General features: G+C 57.2%; 4 protein-coding genes across 4 annotated transcripts; 1 reads left to right on the top strand and 3 right to left on the bottom strand.

The window, feature by feature from the left end:
* Positions 1 to 814: 814 nt before the first annotated feature.
* INS49_015546 (uncharacterized protein) lies at positions 815 to 2,088 on the top strand (the record flags this gene model as incomplete). Its single annotated transcript, XM_043176225.1, has 2 exons — positions 815 to 828; positions 903 to 2,088. 2 exons carry the CDS (start codon positions 815 to 817, stop codon positions 2,086 to 2,088), a joined length of 1,200 nt encoding a protein of 399 aa, XP_043019680.1.
* Positions 2,089 to 3,433: 1,345 nt separating this feature from the next.
* INS49_015545 (uncharacterized protein) lies at positions 3,434 to 6,247 on the bottom strand (the record flags this gene model as incomplete). Its single annotated transcript, XM_043176224.1, has 4 exons — positions 3,434 to 4,245; positions 4,311 to 5,391; positions 5,470 to 6,068; positions 6,184 to 6,247. The coding sequence occupies 4 exons, from the start codon at positions 6,245 to 6,247 to the stop codon at positions 3,434 to 3,436; spliced, it is 2,556 nt and encodes an 851-aa protein (XP_043019679.1).
* Positions 6,248 to 8,122: 1,875 nt separating this feature from the next.
* INS49_015544 (uncharacterized protein) lies at positions 8,123 to 9,596 on the bottom strand (the record flags this gene model as incomplete). Its single annotated transcript, XM_043176223.1, has 6 exons — positions 8,123 to 8,256; positions 8,316 to 8,714; positions 8,778 to 9,126; positions 9,181 to 9,264; positions 9,323 to 9,495; positions 9,551 to 9,596. 6 exons carry the CDS (start codon positions 9,594 to 9,596, stop codon positions 8,123 to 8,125), a joined length of 1,185 nt encoding a protein of 394 aa, XP_043019678.1.
* A 9,085-nt stretch (positions 9,597 to 18,681) lies between these two features.
* Positions 18,682 to 21,807, bottom strand: INS49_015543 (uncharacterized protein; the record flags this gene model as incomplete). Its single annotated transcript, XM_043176222.1, has 2 exons — positions 18,682 to 18,723; positions 21,313 to 21,807. The coding sequence occupies 2 exons, from the start codon at positions 21,805 to 21,807 to the stop codon at positions 18,682 to 18,684; spliced, it is 537 nt and encodes a 178-aa protein (XP_043019677.1).
* Positions 21,808 to 21,866: the final 59 nt, after the last annotated feature.

The following is a 21,866-nucleotide window of genomic DNA, read 5'->3' as shown; positions in this document are numbered from 1 at the left end:
TGGATGGCAACTCGGGCAACGTCGATGAGCTTGCCGATGCGCTCCTGTTGTGACCTGGTCAGCCCTTGGTCTTGATGCCTCACCATCACTGGCCGCAACACACCTTGGATTCCTCCGACAGGGTGAACATCTTGAGACCGTTGTGAGCACTGAGCTGAGAGTGGAAGATACGAAAGAATGGTGGTGGTTCGCGACGGCTTGACGTTGCGGGGCGGAGGGCTTGTCGGCGGTTGCGAGTGAGGATGATTGACGTCGACTCTGGAGATGGAATTCTCAGTCCGACAATGAATGACCTGAATGAGAATCCGCCAGCGGAAGCTTGGACCAGGGAGCTCCAAGTTTTGGAGGCCCCACTAGGCTGGAGACGGCCCACTAGTCTCGCAAGTCTCTTCGACACTGTCACCGAAGTACAGGCTACCATCCACCTAATATCAATCCATTGCACTCTTTTCTGCCACCCTTGGATAAATATCAGGGTGAAACCACTGCTGGTTTTTCGGGATTCAAGCTATTCATATTTTGAAAACATGCTGCACAGCCGTCCAGTGAGCATGTAGGTCCTGAGTGTCTCGCTGTACAGTATACCTCGAGTGGGGCCATTGGGATCTCATTGCGCTAGCTTCTTCGGGTACTATTGAAGCTCTCAGGTGGTACTAGCACGACACATAGGTACAAGGGAAAATGAACCCAGGCAACCTTGAGAAGTGGTCGCCAAAAGATCACCAGCTGGTTCTAAGAGCTCCCAACACCCGCCCGCAGACAACAAGCAGCACACCGGGCAGAAGCTCCGTCCCACCACACAAAGGTCGTCGCCATGGCCAAGCACTGGTAAGCATCGCCCATTCCAATCCCCCCATCGACCTGCAAGGCCCCAGCTCTCTGACAAGCGGAACCAACCACAGGGAGCAGAATAAGGATGCCACCGTCTACGTGGGCAACCTCGACGAGCGCGTCAGCGAGGGCAACCTGTGGGAGCTGATGACGCAGATGGGCCCCGTCTACAACGTGCACATGCCCATGGACCGGGTGTCGCGCACGCACCAGGGCTACGGGTTCGTCGAGTTCGACACGCCCGAGAGCGCCGACTACGCGTCAAAGGTGCTCAACGGCATCCGCCTGCACCAGAAGCCCATCCGCGTCAACAAGGCCAGCGCCGACAAGCAGAAGCCCACCGACATCGGCGCCGAGCTGTTCGTCAACAACCTGGACCAGCAGGTCGACGAGAAGATCCTGTTCGACACCTTCTCGCAGTTCGGCACCCTCGTCGCCCCGCCCACCGTCATCCGCGACCAGAACAACCTGTCAAAGGGCTACGGCTTCGTCTCGTACGACTCCTTCGAGGCCTCCGACGCCGCCAGGGAGACTATGAGCGGCCAGTACCTCCTCAGCAAGCAGATCACCGTCGAGTACGCCTACAAGAAGGACGGCAAGGGCGAGCGCCACGGCGACGAGGCAGAGCGGAAGCTCGCCGCCGAGGGCAAGAAGCACAACGTCGTCCCCGAGCAGCAGCCCCTCCCGCCAGCCTTCCTCATGTCCGCCTCCTCGTCCGCCGCCCCGGGCACCACGGCAGCCAACGGCGCCGCCCCGCCCACCCCCGTCGCCCCGTACGGCGCCGACGGGCCCGCAGTCCCTCCGCCAGGCCCAACTCCCTCGCCCGGCATGCCGCCTCTGGGCATCCCAGGTGGTTTTGCGCCCCCGGGCCCTCCAATCGCCGCCGCCTCTCCAGGTGGTGCCGGCATACCGCCCAGGTTCGACCCAGGCCACGCCGGACTGCCTCATCAACCCCCAATGGTGCCGCCAGGATTCGGGCGTGGTGCGGGCCTACCACCCGCTGTTCCCGGCCTGCCTGCTCGGCCGCCAGTGCCGTCAGTCGGTTTCGGTGGTATGGCTAGCGACTTCCACCCAGGCCGTCCCGGCGCGCCCCCTGGCGCTGCCGGTGGTGCTCCTCCTGGCTTCGGCGTGCCCCCTCCGGCCGGGTTCGGGGCCCCCAACGGCACTCCGCCGCCTCCTCCCGGGTTCATGCCCCCACCTGCTGGGTTCGGAGGCCCGCCGCCAGGGCAAGCTCCTCCTGGATTCGGTCGCCGTTGAGGATGTGTCGAGCATTGAAAAGGCAATGGCAGCTGGACATGCACGCAGCCGCGGCTGTTTCGGCCGACCGTTGAGGTCCAGCCAGCCGCCTGTTAGCTAAGGTACACACGCCTTTCTAATGACGAGTGCGCTCACGGTCCAGGTCTGACTATTCACACCCAGAATGTACGTTTACGCCGGCGTGGCAGCACCGTGATTCTCAGACTCAGAATCAGCGCCCCACGGAAGACTCTGATACAACTACGATTAACGCCTTCCTCAACCAGCTGAATGGATGCTGCTACTCGCCTGCACCCAAGAGGCGGCCGTGCGCCTCGGGATCCCTTCCAGCAGTATTCCCTCTGGAGACCCAGGCAGAGGAGTTCAGCAGGGGGAAGAGAGCAGCAAACCGGCTACGGTCCAGGATTACCCGGTGTTGGTGTGGGTATGCAGCTATGTGTCGAGCGTCTTCGAGAGTCAGCAAGTTGCCAATCTCGTGTCCGCAGAGAAAAATCAGACCCGGGTTCTAGGCGGGCCTTTCGATCTGTACAGACAATGAAGCCCTGCGAATGACCGTGCTGTTGAGCAGCCCAGGAGAAGGGGGCCGAGTCTAAATGCAGTAACCGGGTGCGCACACACGGAGGCAAGACACCCCCAAAGGTCTGCTCTGGGGAGGACTTGTGGCAGGCAGGGTCTTGAGGCTTATTGTAAATGATATCTTGGAGGCCACCCATCGGAAAGTAGAACAGCTATTGACCAGCGCGTGGCAGCAAATGAACCAGAGACTTTGATGCTCCATATTACGTATTCTCTTGACCGTCTGAAATCCGACGCTTGCAACTCGCTAACTGACTGAGTGACTTCGATGTATCCGTGAACGCGAGCCCATGACCTTACATTAATTTGACATATACGCACATACATACACATTGAGAAGCATCCCGACCACAAGAGGTGCTCAGCCTCTCACGAACGTACAGTATTTAAATTTCTTTTATTCCCCTTAGTTGTCTGCCTGCCAATTGCGCCGGCCCTAGTCTCTCCACCGCTGACCGAGCCAATTTTCTCCACCATAGCCTGTCAGAATCAAGAGAGAAGCAACAGAGACCTAGGGGGGGGTGAAGAGCCCTGCATCGACCTAGAGAGGAAACTCAGATCGTGTTGCAAGCTCGATTGGAAATGCATGACGGGCCCAACCCCGAAAAGGGGCATCGGCCACAAACACTGCCCCTCATCTATTCTCAGGTGAATTCTCCCTCACAGGATCACACCAGCAATGGCCCCGTCTTCTCGTACGAGCCATGTGCCGAACATCCAGCCCGCGAAGCTACCCAACTTCCCCCGGCCCCCAAACGTCGTGTGCAAGTTAAGCCTTGGGGTTCTTCTCCGCCTCGAGCAGAAACGTCTCCTCGATGGCGGCCCTCCTCCTGACGACGCGCAGCCAGCGGTTGCCCCACCGCTTCACGAGGCGGTCGCGCTCCTCCCTCTCCGCGTCGGACAGGCCGCCCGCGTCCTCCATGAGCTCGTCCTTGGCGCCCGAGGCCCACGCGACCAGGGCGTCCTGCGTCGTGCGGAAGAGCTCGCGCGCGGCCTGCGCCTCGCGCTTCTTGGCGTCCTCGAGCTCCGACGACATGTCGGTGTCCTCGCCCTCTGCCTGCGGCGCGGCAGCTGCGGCGGAGGATGAGGCGACCACCTCGCGCATCCGCTTCGTGACCTTGGCGATCGTCTTGAACACCAGCTCGTAGATGTGGCTGCGCGCCAGGGCCTCACCCCTCGTCTCGCCGGCGTGCCTCACCAGCGCCCACTGCACCACCGCCGATGGGCTGATGATGCTGTAGTTGAGCAGCTTCTCGATGATGGTGATGGCCACACCCGGGTGCGCACTCCAGAAGTCCATAACCGCCGTGATGATCTGCGCCCGCGCGGGCTCTGACGTCGCGCCCGCATCCATAAGGCGCTCCTTGGTGCGCTCGATTGCGGCCAGCACGTGCGAGAGCGACTTGCTGCCGATGGAGAGCACGGCCGTGGTGAAGACGTCAGTGCTTGCCACAAGCGGATCCAAGCCCTGATCGATGGCGAGAGAATGAATCCGCTCAATGACGGGCTGGATGTCCTCGTCTGAAGCCTTACGCTTCAGGAGCTGTGCCAATTCGCGGCCCTCCTGTGCAAAAGGCGTGTCTACAAGTAGAATTAGCATATCGCCACATCACCCAAAGTCATGAAGGTATTGTGTGTTAGCTCACCATCCTTCTCAAATTTGAAGGGCGGCTCTTCCACGTCCTTCTCGGGAGGAACCAGTTCCTGGTAGCCTTCGGGAAGGGTCTTCCTGATCCGTCCAGCGAAACTCAGCCGAATCTCCTTGTCGATGGCGCCCATGATGAAGGCCTTGCAGGGGTGCAGGTTTGGCAGTTTCACGTCCGCAGTCCACTCGGTCCACTTCCACGTGAAACCGAAGTTGCTCAGATGATGCGCGAACCAGTCGGTGAAGCGTTGGCCCAGCTCTATGTCAAGGAGGCCAATGTTGCGGTACAGGAATCTTATCGCCCGGCCGAAACTAGGTGCGATGGCTGCTGGGGCAATCCTACATGCCTCGGTAAGCACGGAGTGGTAGTAGACAAGCTTCTGCTCTGGAGCTGGTAGCAGGAACAGCTGGGAAAACACAGCATCGACCACGACGTCTTCCGGCTTCCAGGTGGATTTGCCTGGTGGGACATCTCGAATCTGGTCGAAAGGCGTGGCGCGGCTAACGAAAGTCCCCTCTGCGAAGTAATTATCGATATCGATCAGGCGTCTGGCAGCAACAGATCGGTTGAAGTGAAGAACGTTTATCGTATCCACCAGATTGTCGCGTATCAGAGATGATGCGACGCTCGTGACCGGGGGAACCGACTCGATTTCCTGGCCGAGGTACACAGAGAAGAAGATCTCTGGGAACAATGGTCTAGGCCCAGCAATCAGAGTCTCGGGGATTGTAATCGCAGGCAGCTTGTGCGTGGGACAGTTGTCGAGCTTCTCCTGCTGCTCCACCTCCTCGAGGGGCATCTTCCACGGCCTCGGGAGGCACGATAGCTTCCACCCACTGCTCGCTTCAGCTTGCAACTGTGTCTGCAGTAGCCCCAGGAAGCTCATGGTCGCAGCAGGGCTCTTCTCATCGGCCTCCGGGTAGAACGGATCAATCAGGTTCTGGAGGGTATGAGGCTCCCCAGCAATGACCTCCGTCTTGTCCAGAAGCTCCGTAGCAAGCTTCTCCGTCTTGTTAGGCGCCGCGGCGACGGCGTATGGTATCGTAAGGAGGATTATTTTGACCAACTCGGTACCAATTGTCTACGCGCAGAATAAAGATCAGCCAATCTGCCATGAAACATCCTCACACGAGCCGTAGGTGATCTCAGCGCAACTTACATCCTCATTGTTATTAGTCTGAAGCTCGACAGCCTGGTTGAAGAGGTCTTCCAGGATTGGGAAGACACCGTCGCCCTCCAGACAGCTCTGTAGGCACGCGAGGAGCTTAAGGTAGAGCTTCACGGCGCGCCACTCGCCCAGCCTGACCTTCTCCTCGACCTGGGCGGCCGCCTTGGCCAGGAGGTCGTCGACAACGCCGCTCGTGGGCTGCGGCTCCTTGGACGCCTCCTCCTGCCCGCCGTTCTCCATGCTCGTGTCGACGCCGTCGTCACCGCCGTTGGGCGCCCCCGTGGAGGCGGCGGGCGGCGGCTTGTGCGTCAGGGTGTTGACGACCAGGACGACGGCGGCGGCGAAAGGGGTCTTGAGCGGCTGCTCGACGGCGAGCTGCAGCACCAGGTCCACGAAGTTGGCGCGCAGCCGCTCGTCGTCGTAGTTGTCGGCCAAGAGGTGCGCGACCCCGTTGACCTCCTCCTGGACGCGGCGGAGGGGGCTGTCGGCGAGGTCGATGATCTGCTTGCGCAGGCGGGACGGGACTGGGGGCTCGTGGCGACGGCGGGGGCCGCGCTGGTCGCGGTAGGACTGGTGGTGATCGTCATCCTCTGTGGTGTTCGGGAAAGGTCAGTGCGTGAAAAGAGACGCTCGTATCACATGCGAGTGCCCTGAGGCCAACGAGAAGGCAGTGGGCGGGAGCTCGAACTGGAACTGGCTGCTCACCCCTGTATCGCCTCTTCCTAGAATTGTACCCTCCACCGCCCTGTCTGCGATCGTAATCGGCCATGTCTGGAACTCACTGCCTGCAATTGGATTGACGAAGGAAGAGAATGAGGGTGTTGTCGATAGCGAAAAGTATTGGGGGAGTTTTCGCGACGTCAGCTCCGAAAGTGGAACCACAGCTGTTTGCTGGACCGTGTCGTAGCAGTAGCCTCGCGCCGCGCAGCTAGCTCAATCAAAGCTTGGTCTGCTGCTGGGTAGACCCAGACCGACGTATTGGGGGTCAGGGAGAGAAGGCTGACAGTGGTCAGGCAGTCCCCCTTTGCTTATGTAATTCTGAGAAGGTACAGCACTGCGTGATGCACAGATGCTTCTGAGCCTAGGCGACCTTTATCCCAACCGCCTCGAGTATTCATTCGGGGTCTCACACCCCCCAACTGCCTTTAGCCAGCCCCCCTTCCCCCTTCCAAATCAGCCATCACCACCTCGACACTTCGCCCTGACAAATTGTGCAAAACCTCCTGATGAATAAATAGCTCCTCCCACCCCTACGAGCTGAGGGTGGTTGGTCATCACCCCTCACCGCATGGCTGTTGAAACATACCATGACGCACCTGTCCCATCTCGACTAAATGAAAGATGGTGGGCGCACGTCCGAAGGTGAGCGGCCGATCAGCTGAGCCTGTTCCCGCCCTTTGTGGGGATTGTTGGTTGGCGGTGTCGTGTTCCATAGGCAGACCATATAGAGTTTCAATGATTTTCAATGATGCCTCCGAGTCGCCAGGAGTGGGGAGGGGAAGGCCCAGCAGACAGGGGAGTACTGCCCCTGCGTCCATGACTAGCCCAATTCCCATCATTTGTACAGAGGTAAGAGTCCTGGATAAAACTGCCTGCGTGCACTCTCCAGCACGGAAACGTACAATAAATACAAGACATGGGAATGGGTGGGTGGCCCGTGGGAGATCGCCAAGGCGTCAGCGTTCCGCTTACAGTACTGCATGCACACTAGTCGCGCCAGAGGCCAGAGGTCAACAGCTCTTTTTTATTTTGTTGTCCATCGATGAGTGGCCTGAGCAATACAATCCAGCCCAGGATTCCCTTTTGATCGCCATCCGGGGAAAGGACTGGCCTCGCCCTCTCCCCCAAGCCGGTGAAGCTGCCCTCAAAGAGACAAGGATAAAAACAAGGGTTTTAAATTCTTTTTGAACCATGATTGGCCCAATCAACCCCCTCCATACACAAGGGTTTCGCCCACGCTGGTATCCCAATGCAAGTCCATCACCGGGGCCCCTCCCGCAAAACCCTCACGTTGTAGTAGTTCCTGCCACCTAGTCCGACACTGTAGTTCAATACTCAGCGGCCACTCATCCAGCAAAGGCCCACCATCCGCCTCCTCCCAGAGAGGTTCATCGAGAGGTCCGGCCACGCCGCAAAATAAAAAATCGTCTTGGTCCTAGTCACCGCGTGGTCGCCTGCGCCATTAATCTTCCAGGCGGCCATGAACAGAAACAAGCAAAATCACGTCTGATCGTGCAGGAAAAAGAAATCTAATGGTCCCGCCAATCTTCATCGATATGCTCATCTTTCGAATGTGTCGCAGGACCACGGGTCTCTGACGGGACAGCCGGTCGTGTCCCTTTCGAATTCACCTCCTGGGCCCTCGTCAAAGGCCTGCCTTCGCTACCTCGTTGGCTGGGTACAAGTTGCGGCTTCCGCTTCTGTGATCGTGGTGGATATCGTATGCAACGCTTCGCGCTTCCCATATCCATCCGAGGATACCCCAGCGTGGTCGTATTGGAGCAGAAAAATGTCAACACCGCATCGGCGACCGTGAGCAAACGCAATGTTGATAGTCCAGACCGTCCGAGGCTGGCATCCTCTTAGAAAGTTGCTACTCCCGACAAGTCCAGTGTGTGAAGGTATGTCGAGCACCAGTAGGTGCTCAGTCAAGCTTGGCAAGCATTTCTGCCTTCGTCAACGGCGTGAAGTTGTCGATGTCCAGACCATCCGCCGCAAGACCTGGTCGCAGGTGGGGTGGAACCAACTTGTGGTTGAGGTGAGGGGCAATCGACAATTCTGGTGGACGTTAGCTACCCAGCACAGAGGAGGAAAGAATTAACAATCAGGACACTCACCATGGCGAGAGAAGTCAAACAGGGCTGGGAGCTCCTTCAATTGGCCGGTTTGGTGTCTCGAGTCCGGCAGCTTCGTGTTTGGATCCCGCAGTTCGTCGAAGAAAGGATGGACCATGGCGTCGATAGCGCCGAGTCGCTCGGTCGGCGTGTACTCGAGAAGCTTGGCAATGAGATCAATTGCGTTCGCATCGGCCTTGCGGAAGACCTTGTTGAACGGGTGTGGCTTGATCTGAGGGAACTTGTGCTCCATGTAGTTGGGGTTCATAGTCCGAATCTGCTCGCGAGTAGGCGTACCCAGGACCTTGATGATCTCGACCAATTGGTCGATGCCGGATTCACCCGGGAAGAGCGGTTGTCCCAGCATCAGCTCCGCCATGACGCATCCCGTAGACCAAACGTCTGTAACTTTGAGTCAGCACATTTTCCAGGGCGAAGATACTTGTCACATAAGTCAGTCCTCACCAATCTTGGTAGTGTAGTTGGTGGCGCCGAAAATGAGCTCCGGTGCTCGGTAGTAGCGCGAGCAAATGTACGAGACGTTTGGCTCGTTCTCGACGAGAATCTTCGCACTTCCGAAATCGCACAGCTTCAGAATGCCACTGTTGGGGTCCAGTAGGAGGTTCTGCGGCTTGATGTCGCGATGGCAGATGCCTTGCGAGTGGATGTAGGCGAGGGCCCTGAAGAGCTGGTAAATGTACAGTTTGACTTCGAGAATCGGCATTGTGGTCTTCATCTTGTTGAAAAACCTCGACGCTCGGTATACTGTCTCAGGCACGAACTCCTGAACAAGGTTCAAGTACACTTCATCCTTCTGTGGCCCTGTCAGAGAGGGTACCGAGCGATATTGGAGAATCAATCAACATACCCGTTCGCCATTGGAGTAGTAGAAGGCCTTCAGCTGGACGATGTTGGGGTGTCGCACGATACGCATGATTTGCAGCTCACGGTTCTGGGATTCTATTAGTCCAACATAAACCGGTGGTGGTGGGCAGCAAGTGGCTGCTGACCTTGAATCGCTTGTCCTGGAGAACCCGCTTGATTGCGGCATCCTCATTGGAAGGCGAGAGTTTTGTCTGGAACACGACACCGAAAGATCCATTTCCCACGATCTTACACTGCGTGTATTGTAGATCCCTCGTCTCGCCGGTGATTCCGTCTTGGACCTTCTCGCGGACAACTTCTGCGGCGCCAATTAGCAAGACGACTGGCGCCACCAGGCCGCGATCGATACCTACCTCCCATCCGCAGGTTGTTGAACGCTGCAGGGCGATTTTGGGCCATCTTGAGAGCTGTTGGGCTTGTTGCTACCGTTTTGCGGACAGAAAGATATTGTAAAGCAGATCGAGACTCGAAGAAGAAAGAGACACAGACAGACGCCTGAGGCGGGCCGTGGTGGGCAACAGTACGAGGCCGGTTGGAGGTAGGGTCTCGGAAGAAATCGACAGGATTCTGGCACCCGTTAGACCCGTGGGGGCGAATTGCTAGTGCCGAAGAATGAACGAGGTACACGGTCGAAGCGGAGGCTTGGTTGCACGACTATGTGTGGAAGTCGAGGACGACGCCGCGTTTTGCTTTGGGCTCTGTCGAGGAAGGAACCGGCAGGCGGGCGGGCGGGCAGGTGGGCAGGTTTGTTGTTGCGGTAGGAAGTGGGTCAGGGAGGAATGCGGTTGTCAAGGTATGGCGCGCGGAGCCGAGACGAGAAATCTGTCAATCAAACTGGTCCAAACGATTAGAAACTTGCTGCATGGTCCATCCCACTGATGTACTGATGGCACAAACGGTGGGGTGCTGGTGAAATGCGATGCAGAATTGTCAAGGTGCCCAGAGATGCGTTCTAGGTGGAGAGAGGAGAGAGGAAAGAGAGAGATGACGGAGTCTAGTCTGGGGAGGAGGGGTGGAAAGGCGGGTTGGAATTGACGGGGGGACCCAGTGAGTAGAAATTTGAAAGTGGACAGTGGACAGAATCCAGTGGTGAGAGAGGGACCAGGGAGACCAGGCGCGCAGCGCAGTAGCTCAACCGCTTTGCTCGCTCGCTCGGCAGCCAAGCCCAACGCCGCCATCCAGTCCAATCCCAGCCTGCGGTGCCAGTGCAGTGCAGCCAGTGCCGTGCAGTGCAGCGCAGCGCGGTTGAGGTGAAGCTGCAGCAGCCCAGACATTTGAGCGACTGAAACGGTGGCGACTTGTCGGGCTCGAAGTGGTGTGTCCGGCACGCAGCCAAAAACCACGCAGGCCCAAATACGTATGTCTGTACGTGCGCATGTGTGTGGGGGGAAGGAACAGAGGACAGGACAGGACAGTATAGCATAGTACAGTAACAGCAGGCCGAACTGATGACGGTCGACAAAGACAGACTCGGCGGGAGAGTCTATGATTGTTTCAGGTGCAGGGCGGGATGGAGAGGGACTGGGAGATGGCACTCGCAAGTCTCGCCGTTGTGCTGCATACTGTGTGTTGTACGCGTCTCTCGTCTCCCAACGGCAAGACTGAGGGGTGCTCCAGTCCTCCAGGTTGCCCGCGATACGCCCATAGCCTCCTCCTCAACGGTGCAGACAAGGGTCGGCAGCAAGCGGATGAGTGGGCTGCAGACCACAGCGGCTACTGGGCTCTGGGTTGCCAGCTCCTCAAGCGTGCCCCGACCTGTCACCGCACATGAAGGGTCCATCGTGACATGGTGGAGGGGTAATGAGTGATGAGGGTAGCTCGTTCGGCTGAGGAGACGAATTGGGGGGGCAATTGGGTCCGGACAACACAGCAGCAACGCAGGACAAGTAACTTACAATGATTGCAAAGTATGACCAAAAGAGCCGGTGATGTGACGACGGTCTGCTGCTGAAGGCGATTCGAAGGCTGAGGTGGTCGCTAAGCGCACACGTAGGCAAGGCCCTGGACGTCGCGAGTCGAGGGTTCGAAAAGACGGGGTTGCGGATCGTGAGGGCGGTCCAAGTCAAGCTTTGGGTTGGTGCCGGGTGGGTGAGTGAGGGGTAAGAAGGACTCGAGAGCTGCCCTGGGACGAATGAGAAACGAGCTGGGCTGGTCAAGAAGGCCTTGTATGGAGTCTTGACGGTGCAAACTATTTGCTGTCAAAAATGATACGAAAGCAATTGCATGCGCAATGGATGGAATGGGTGTGGGAGGGTGAGATTTTGCCAGCTGCACCAGCGTACTGCGGCAATAATGAAGAGGCGTCTACTTACGAGGTAAGGTCGGGGCCGATGATCAGGGTCGGGTCCAGGTCAAGGTCCAGGTCCAGGTCCAGGTTTAGGTCCAATCCGAGGCAGGCGCTGGTCGCTCAGGTGCACAGGTAGGTTCCCAGGTTCCAAAGGGCGGGCAGGCCAGGCAGGCCAGGCAGTTGGATCAAGGGAAAGGAAGTCCCAGGTGAGAAGAAATAAATCTGGCTGGCTGGCTGGCTGGCTGGGTAAAAGGAGGGGGGTTGAGAACCCAGGTCGACGGCAAGGTGGTGGAGGGAAAAGAGAGGGAGGTGGGATGGCGGGCTCCTTTGCTGTCCAGGAGGTTAGGTTCCAAGGTCAAGGTCAAGGTCACGACACGACACGGGCACGGCACGGCACGACCGACTGACTGACTGACTGACTGACTGACTGACTGACTGACTGACTGACTGACGGTGTTGACGAGATATTGTACGAGGTTCCAGGTCGGTCCGGGTGAGAGCAGCGTGAAAGGGTGGAAGTGCGGAAGTGAAAGTGGAAATTGGCGCCTCGTTTCGTTTTGAGGGACTGCTGGAAACTGGAACTGAACTGGAGTCCTGGACAGAGACGCATCGTGTGATGAGGCTAGCGCAGGCTGGGTGCATGACCACTCCAAGTGACGTACCCCGGTCCCAGACAGAAATAGGTACTAAGTACGTCGCAGCGAATAGCCTCATCTATCTCGATATGGCTCGTTCAGTTCGGGCCCCCTCCACCCATCCGCCCCTTTTTGAGAAACAGAACAGAGAAGAGAAAAGCATAGCTGCAAATCGACAGGCTCAGGAAACACCCGAGACTCTATGTATGTCATAAATGGAACCCCTGGTAGACTGTTTGACCGTTCAACAAGAGAAGTGCAGTCCTGTGTATTTGTGTGTGTGTGCGTGTGCTCGCGTTTGTCTGTTTGCGCCGGTTGTCAGTGTGTGTGTAGACTATGTACCTCCCATACTACCAAATTGGAAGTATGCATGTATGTATCCACGGCCGCCGCTACACGTTTGAAGCTCTGACCTGCTTTCGGTCCAGGTCGGGCCACCTGATACAGCTTGCTACATTGACATAGTATAGTACCTTGTCGCTGACTGAGGCTCAATTCTGGCCGGCGGGTGGCCAAACGTGTAAGCCCACTCCTGCTGGCCGTTTACCATTTCATGCAACGGCTTGACTGCCTCCCAGCCCGGATCCTGACCATGCAGTGCATGCACGACGTGCGTCGGTGGGCCAAGTTCATTCACCACCCAGGCTCTTGCCCGTCTGCGTGCCTGTGTGCCCAGCGTGCCTGTCTGCCTGTGTGCCTGACTGCCTTTCCCCTTTTGGTGCGAGATCATCTTCTCCCTCAATCGTTCGCGAGCATGCAATGCAGCAGGACTGCAGCGGCGCAGGGCCTATCGTGGCGCGCCTAGACGTGGTCAAGATGACGGCAGGGGCGCCGCTGCTTTCTGTCATTGAAGAAATGATGGTTAGGCTAGCGGGTCCCGACTACAAGATTGTGTTCGCCTGTCATTCTGACCCGCTCAAAACGGAGCCTGTTCATCATGTGCCCTCTTTTGAGACGGCCGACAGGCGCTAAGCGGTCCGCGTAGCGGAAGTCAAAAAAGGAGGCTTGGTTGATCTGCTGAGCGACCCGATCCTGCAGGGTCTTCCGCTTTGTTATAAAAAATCCGGCCCTGTAGGGTCAGTGTCGTCCGGCAGCTCCTGGACGGCCATCACTTTGCTTCGGTGACATCCCGTACGGTGAGGACAGGGGATCATCGATGCCAGTAGGTGTCTTGACTAATTCGCGAGGTGTTGTCTCGGTACAACGTGACGGGAAGGGCTTGCCCGGGCGGCGTCGAGCTTGGGGGCCCTGGGCCCTGGGCCCTGTTGGCCTGTGGCCTATAGCCTGGGGCCGGTGGGTGTCAACTGGGCAAGGGTGCGAGCTGCCGAGCTGCTCGTCTCGGAACCGCGGGCGGGCTGGTCGCGCTGCGATCCCCTCCACCCCTCGACTCTCGATTGAGAAGAGCTCCCAGCATGTTCGTCGCCAATGGGTTGGTACGCAGTTGTATTGTAGACGCGCCCAGTGGTCGAGCAGCCAGGTGAGACGCCGCATGGTAAGTCAAGGACTCAGGAGATTATTCATCAACTCAGGCACGCCCCATGGCTACCCAAGAACCACCTCGAACGGGGATGAACCCATCCTGGCATAGGCATTGGTGTGACCCGGGGAGCCTCCTATCTCGAGCACCGGCCGGAATCCTATTCAGAGGAATGGCTCTCTAAAACCTGTCGAGCAGCACGTACTCACGTAGTACGCAATTAGCAGCAGGATGTTAGGGACAGATCATCTACCAAGTTTGCAATTCGAGGGCCTTGAATGGGCCAACCGGTACCTGGCAGGATCTGACACCGTAGCAAGCAGGCCGTAGAGGTCGAGGTCGGGCTTCGTCCTCGGTGGTGTGTGAGTTGTGTGTGTGCGCGTGCGTGTTCGGGCAGCGCTGCTGCTTTGAGCTCCCTGCATCTTGGATCTGCCGCCTGCCGAGCCCGTGATCACTGAGCTCAGGATTGAGTTCCGGAACGCAATCCCCCTCCTTTGCATGATGCATCATCTGCAGTTGGCAGGAGTCGTGAACCTCGAGAGCGAGCTCTCGAGCCTCCTGCCTAGTGCATCATCGCCTTCCCACGCCGGCGCGAGGTGGTTGGCCGTTCACTGCCCTGCTGCCGCCTCAAAGCTCAGCTCATCTTCGCGCCCTCGCGCAGCCAGCATGAGGCATAGGCAATGTTGTCCGATTTGTCACCAGAATTAAAATACCTGTGGTCCCTCGAGTCCCTACCGTACGTACGGAGTACATAGGTCCCCGACTACTTGGTACTCTGGACTGCCAGGGCTGTCAGGGGGGGGGGCACACAAGCTATGTGCTCACAGTACAGTAGTGCTGTTGCTGGAGACAACCTTTAGAGGCTTTCGGTCGCGGCAGGGGTCCGATCTGGCTGCACACGGTGGCTAGCCTGCCAGCCAGTCGGAGTGAAGGTGACCCTCCATCCATCGACATGGGCGTTCCCCGCAGACTGCAACGCGAGAGAGGGAGCGGGAGGAGCTACTCGAGCGGGAGGGAGGGTGAGAGTGAGAGAGAGAGCTCCCCGGCAGCCCGCCCTGGTCTCTCGGGAAGCTCAGCAGGCAAGAGAGACTGCGCGGACGACGACGCGTTGCAGGCCATTGAAGGTTCAGCCTGGGCCATTGGGCTCGGTGAGCACAGTCCGGATCTCGGTAGCAGATCTGCTTCGAGGCCAGTGGCAATTGCATCATCATCTCGAGCTTGACAATGCGTTGTGTTGTTGCTGTGTTGTGTGGTCGACGGCGAGCCAACGGCCTTGGAGCTGTAGTGAGGGCCCGCCCGTCTCGTCGACGTCGTCCCGAATCCTTGGAAATCCGTCCTCTCAGCTGTCGACGTCGAAAGCGGGGCAGCGAGACCACACCACGCAAGCAAGCAAGCAAGCAGACAGAGCTGGGAGAGGGGGTGTGGGCCAGCTGCAGTGCCATTTGGTGGGGCAACGGCGAGTGTGACTTTCCAAGAAAGAACCTGAGCACATGGCCACCCACACCTTTCCCCTCTGCCTCCCTCCTCTGCCTGGGCTGCTCCAGGGAAGGAGAGGTCAAGTGACGCTGCCGTGCACTTCGTCAAAGCCCCTCTGACACATAGGCCGAGTCACAGAGCATAGGACGGGTGCGGCAACTGTTACAGGACGTGAGTTCTCAAAGGCAGATCGATGGCCTAGGCTGCGCGGTACGGTACCTAGTCAACCTACCAAGTAGGTAGGGCTAAGTAGCTACTGTACTGTCCGTACGGTACGGTGGGCACCCCTCCGATCGCACCGACTCACTTCCCAAGGTTGGCTCCCACCTTCAATTGTCCACCCGCCCGGGAAGCGGATAAGATAGACTAATAATAATAATAAAGGGGGCCCTTGGAGCCCATTTTGGAAAGAGCTTGCAAGACTGCTGGGGGAAATGGTCGCGGTCCTGGTCTGCTCTACTCTGCTCTGCTCCTGCCGTGACAGGAACGACCCTAACGGCAACGACACGACACGGCAAGCCCCAGAGCTGACTCCTGGCATCTCCTTTGGCAACGTCTGTCTGTCAAGCATGGCTACAGTTTTGTCTTACTCTTTGTGTGGGCGCAAGACGTGTTGACTTTCCCATTCCAACTGACATAAAGCTGGCGTAATAATGCGCCGCTGTGCCAGTATAGTACCTACTAGTGTAGGGCAGAGCTCCCCTTGTCTTCTTGGGTGTGCTTGCCTTTGCGGTCAGTACAAGGAGATACTCCGTCTAGTTGCATCCTCCCGACCCCTCTCGCAGTCCTCACTACTCACAACCCAGGCAAGTCAAACCAGCCCTTCAGCTCCCGATCATGATGATTTCACATGCGTCGAGTGCTGGGCTGGAGCGGCCAAGGGTGGGCGGGGGCACGCAGCTGCTGCCCCTCGACTGCATCGGTACCTGTGGTGATCCAGACACCAGCTGCATGGGAGCTCAGGGATCAGCTATGCAAAAGGGCGTCTCATGACACTCCCACCGCGCTAATCCTGCCTTTAGTTTGAGGTTGGACTCATCTAGCTTCAACGGCCTGCCCCCTGTGTTGTGTTCGGTCTGGAACGGCCCTCAGATGGGCTGTAGCGCGCGGAGTTGTTTGCTGGCCCCGTTACTGCCGCTGTCCCGTGTGTACTTTTAGACCATGCGTCTGTCCATGTCGTTACTCGGCCTGCGCTGCTTCGTAATCAGGCCCAGCCGACCTCTGATGCCAAAAGCTCTGACACATTATCAGGGAAAACAGAGAGCTGTGCAGAAGCAGGCCGTACCACACCCCCAACGCTCTGATACCGGACCACTCGGGCTCGCAATGGTGGCGCTCCCTCGCTTGTCGCTTACCAGCTTGCAGCTGTCGTGACAGGTGGCCGCCGCCTCACAACCGCAGCTGGCTGACGAGGCTTCCTGTCTCGCCAGACGTGTCTCAGACACGAATGGGTTGAGCCACCCGAATATCGCCGCTTATCAGCACGCTCCCGACGCACATTTCTCAGGCCCCGCAGAGACAATGAGACTTGCAGAGAGAGGAGGAATGCTATCTTCACGGGTACGCGTTCCAGCCAAGCACTCTTTCACCTGCCCTGTCAGGGCCTGTCTGTATGTGCTGTGCTGTATGCACATTTCTGTGCCTCAAGGTTTCCTTTCCTGCGCATGGCCGCTTGTCACTGATCAGAAGCAATTTGTACTGCACATGATCTTCCCGGCGAATGCTGCAGCTTTGGCTTGCGGCTACCAAAGTCACAGCAAGTCCTCCCGAGGTGCCTGATGCAGGTCATCTCGCTTCCCTGAGCGTTCAGGCGCGGGAATTCCTTGGGATCGAGTTGCTTCACGAGGGCTGAGCCGGCACAAAGAGCGGATCTCACATGTTTCGCCTCGTGTTGCTATCCCTTGCGATCACTTTTTCTCGCTTCGGAGATTTCAGTTTGGGTTGAGCGGCGTCGAGCTCCGGCTCGTAGGGCTGAGGTTGGCTGAAGCCCCATGGAGCCACCGTTGCAGGTGATCAACTCTCGGGAACGCCTCTGATAGCAGGTCCCCTTGGATCATGACTCGGCCGTCAGGGACACCCACAGCCTCAATACGCGGTCTGGCCTGACCTTGCATCTCTACGTAGCAGTGAAAATCTGTGCGGACCCAGCAACCTGCCAGTCCCGAAGGGCACGCTGGGCTCGATCACCAGCAGCAGCGTCGGAGCTTTCTATCAGAAGCCAGCAGGGCCGGACCGCCTGACGAGCTAGGACTTGTCTCACGCGAACCTTCTGCTCCCTGCATTGTTCAATCACATTGCGACGGGCTGCCTGAGCTACACAGCATTCCGCCGGATAGACCCGACAGGTACGCTCAGACTCAGCCGTGCTTGGCGCTAGGAAAAGAACAAACATCGTGAGCCTTCGTTTCCCTGGCCGTGTATCACCTAGACATCGTCCCCCTCTGTCAAGCCACGTTGTGCAAGGTCCTGAAATAGCTCAAGGGAATGGCATGTGATCGTGGTCTCGGGGCGGCTGTGGGCTTTCCCAACACAGATCGGTAGGCGGCAGGTCAGGTACAAGATCTCACACCTTTCGTTTTTCGGTGAGCCATCGCGGGCACACACGCCGTGATTGGCGAGCGCCTCACCTTGTTTTGGCGCCTTTGCCAGATCCCAACGCTGCAGCCAGCCTGAGAGATACTGTCCCCCGGTGGCTATGTTGTGCCCCATCTACAGCCTCCTCATCAACCACTCGCTGGGAGCTCAATGTGGCTGGCCATGCCCATTCCCAACAACCAGCAAGTCATCCTCAAAAGCTTGGTGTAACCTGGCGGAGCGATGGCCTTGCAAGCAATCAAACCGCCCATCTCACAGGGAAATCCATTCGTTAATCGGTGAGCCAGCAGTGCACTGATTTCACGCTTTCTCAAGCATCAGCATGGCTACCTGAAGAGCTCTGAAGTGAGCTACCAGGATTGCTCTCGCCTGTGCCTGAGCAGTACCTGTGGCCTGCAGAAGCACATGTCTACATCTGTGGTGGGTGCGACGGCCCAGAGTCAGATGGTAACACCAATGCTACTGATTTGATGCGATGGTAATCTGCAATGGATCATCTTCCCAGTAGCCAGTACGCCGCTGATAGGCCACAACCTGCCTCGTCGAGTTCCAGCCGCGGATCCAGCACGCTGAACTGGTACCGAGAAAGGCAAGGCATCGGCCCACGGATAGACCGGATACAGCCGCCTGTCCTGTGAGCTCGTGGCCTTCGAGACAAATACGCGGCAGCTTGAGAGCTGTGGTGTACAGCGCCCGTGGGTGTGTGTGCCTCAGCTCTCCGGGGGAGCAAAAGCCCATCCAAGCAAGCTCTTGTAATCGGTGCAGCCAGGTGGCACCACGTCGATGCCCATTGCACCGAGCCCACCTGCTGTAAGTGGCCCGTCACAAATGACAGAGGCAGGCCTGCATGGCAAGGTTGGCCACCCGTCCTCTCTCGTGACGTCCACGATCACGCATCGTCGCAGTGGAGATGCCCAATAACTGCTGGTTGGATCGCAGAGCAGAGAAAACAAGCAGCATCACTAAACAGGGCGCTGCACGCCTCTCTCTCGCGCGTCAGCAACAACACCCCTACTACAGCTCTCCCGCCACCGTCTGGGTGCTGATCAGCCCCTGCTACGGTTGCAGGTGGGTTAGTTGCATGCGAAGGATGAACGGCTCTTGCAAGCGTGCCTGGACAGGGCTGCCCACATCCCACCCACACGCCACCAGCACCCACCAGCCTGTGCATTAGGAGCCAGCCAAGTGGTAGCTCTGGGGGCGCTTTGGGGCCTGACGGTCCTCACGTGCCGACCCGATCGAGCGACGTGCAGGGCACCCGGCACCCACCCTCGCCTTTTGCGGACGGTCCCGTGCAGGACCAGAAAGGGGTCGATGGGCAGTGTCATGCATAATTTGCTGGCTATTGAACCTTTATATAGTGGGCTGGTGATGTCCCTGCTGGGATGTCCTCCCTCTGGGTGTGTGTCTCACCTGTAGGGCCAGCTCTGTGGATGCTCCTGTAGCACTAGGACACACTTGCGTCTGCGCCAGGGCCATTTCAGGGCGCTGTCACTGCAGCGACTGTTACCGGTGTGCGAGAGCTATGCATGGAAGATTTGGTACCTAGCATGATCATGCTATTCTCCACACAAGCACGTGTAAGTATGCTTTGTCACCTGACGCCAAAGGGCAGTGTCGTTCCCGAAGTGCCAACCCTCGAGTGAGGCTCCTCACGCGGGTGAAGTCTCGTTTTGGAAAGACTTCCTGGTCGGAGATATTTCAGCTCTCGACAAATCGCAGGAAAAATCGGTGGCGTGTGTAAGGGTGTGAAGACGAATCCGAGTGCGAGTCAACGTGGCTGCTGTACCCAAGGCGACAAGGATACGCTCTAAGCAAGGTAAGTTTCGGCATATATCAGCCTCAGGCAGTGCCCAAGACAGCGGTTGATGATTCGGCATGCAGCTTGCCGAGCGTGTCCTTCCCGCTGGCACAGTCGCAAATGAGAAAATATTGCCCGCGTCGCTGCCACCCTTGTATCGCCCCTGGCATGGATCTGGCGTATCTTCTACAACTCTAGAGTGGCTCTGGAACGGAACCGCTTCTGTCCATGGCAGTGTGGTATTTTCTTAGTGCGTACTGTGTTCAAGTTGCAACGCATATGGTTGATACTTCCCTCCTGACACGAAATAAACATACCTACTCAATTAGGTGATCTTCATCTTTAACATTTCGAACAGGCCAGGCCCAAGTTCGTAGGCAATACATATACATGCAGTTCTAGACGCGAACAGGGACTAACATGTTTGATTCCACTCATGGTTATTGGAAGCCACAACGCCCTAAGAAAAAACTCGCGTGATAACAAAACAGGGCCACTTATTGGCCCCGTGCTTCCGATCGAACAAGACGAGAACGCTACTTCAGTCTTTCTTTGGCTAAGTTGCATCCACTAGTTGTTGTTGAGAGCTTATGACGACAATCGTTTACAAGGCCGAGGCGCTCACGAACTTGTTCTACGGCGCCATTGCGCGATACATGATCAGGGTAGGCACGTTCAACCATCTTTCGCAGAATATCTAGGTGAACTTCCTGGATCACGGCAAGAGGTAGGCCTGGGATAGATTGGAAGCCCTCAGATAAAACTGAGAGATCAAGTATAGGATCATCACCGTTTGGAATGTATCACTTGTCTATTCTGACAAGCAAAAGAAATATCATTCTACAACTTCTTGTGATAAGTGAGCAATCGTGAACGAGCCACTGGTAAAGTCATAGAATGGAATGATAGAATCATATGCAGTCACAATGCCTCTACGAAGCTCGGTCGCAATATTACTTGGGGTTAAAATTGTCATTTGGACTCAGGCGTAGTCATGTCGACGTTGGAATATCACTTATAGACAGACTCCAGCGTTATCAGATTGTGTGACAACACCTCTTTGGACATCTATAAGAACGAAGACAATGATCAAAAACTGGTCGGATCTTCTATCACATGGAGACTTTTGAGGAACTCGCTCGAATGGCCGGCCAGCCGCCATTACTCAAGCTCATTTGAGTGGGAGGAGAGCATGAGACATCACCAAGGAGCAGAAAGTGTCTATAATTGTAAAGGCGCATCAGAGGTTGCGCAGACAAATTGCTTCTGAGATTGACAAACATCATGGAAAGGACAACTGAACGTATTTGTCGAGCTTCTCAGATATTATAGAAAATACGAGACACAGTAACGTCTACATCGAGTAACGGTGTCAAAGATTGCTAGGCACAGGTAACAGTAGGATCTGGGCAAATGTTTCGTAACATCGTATTGTAATAGACCTCAAATGACGCTGATCTATATTGTTTTATTGGTAAAGACTTCGAGAAAAAAAACACCTCTTTCAGGTAAGAGCATGGTAAGAAAAGCATCCAAATTCTCATACATCATTCTCTGCATGAGTAGCGCGTACTTGTTCTGAGAGGGAAATCGGGCTTCTCCATCAAGGTGTGTGTAGGGATATACACAAGAGAAAGTCCGAACTAGCCAGCACAACTCTCGCCCGTAATGCAAAGATAGACCCAATATTTCCAGACTCTCCGAATTATCCGCTACTCTCTTTCTGGCATCTTCCCTCGTCGTTCCAAGCGCCGGGAGTCCCCCTCACGACGTAACCCTTCCTGAAGCACGCGGTGAGCCTCCTCGCTACGACGCATTTGTTCTTGGGCTCGTGGCTGACCGACCTCCTCTCGGACTAGCACCTGCTCCGCGTGGTCTCCGCGCAGACGAGGATCTACCCCGACGCGAAGACGCGCTTCTTGCTCGCGCAGCTGCACCTCCCGCTCGCGCAGTTTCACCTCCCGATCGTGCAGCTGTGACTCCCGGCGGCGGAGAACTTCCTCCTCCGGGAACGAGTCTCCCGACGAGTATGATCGGGCCGAGGGTGCGCGGGCTACCGGTACGCTCGGCCCCGGGCGCACGTCAGACTTTGCTGGAGGTGGTACACGGCGGTAAGGCCCCTGTGGAGGAGGCTTTGGTCGAGGATGACGGCCCCAATGCCCATGTTCTGGGTCCACTGGTATCGGTGGTGGCCCCGGCGGTGGTCTCCAGTGACTGTAACTCACTGGAGGCCTGAAGGAGCTGACCGGCGGTCGAGGTGGTGGTGAGGGGGGTGGAAGAGGCTGGCTTGGCTTAGGTCGATGCCCTGATTCGTGGCCGGACATGCGACCCTCAGCCATAGGGCCATGGGCACTTGGGTATGATGGGGGGCTCGGGCCTGGATCATGAGGTGAAGGAC

This window comes from Diaporthe citri (assembly GCF_014595645.1).
Source record: "Diaporthe citri strain NFHF-8-4 chromosome Unknown scaffold_9, whole genome shotgun sequence".
NCBI classification, from domain to species: domain Eukaryota; kingdom Fungi; phylum Ascomycota; class Sordariomycetes; order Diaporthales; family Diaporthaceae; genus Diaporthe; species Diaporthe citri.
Note: the sequence above shows the minus strand (reverse complement) of the source record. Positions and strands in the feature narration are given on the sequence as shown.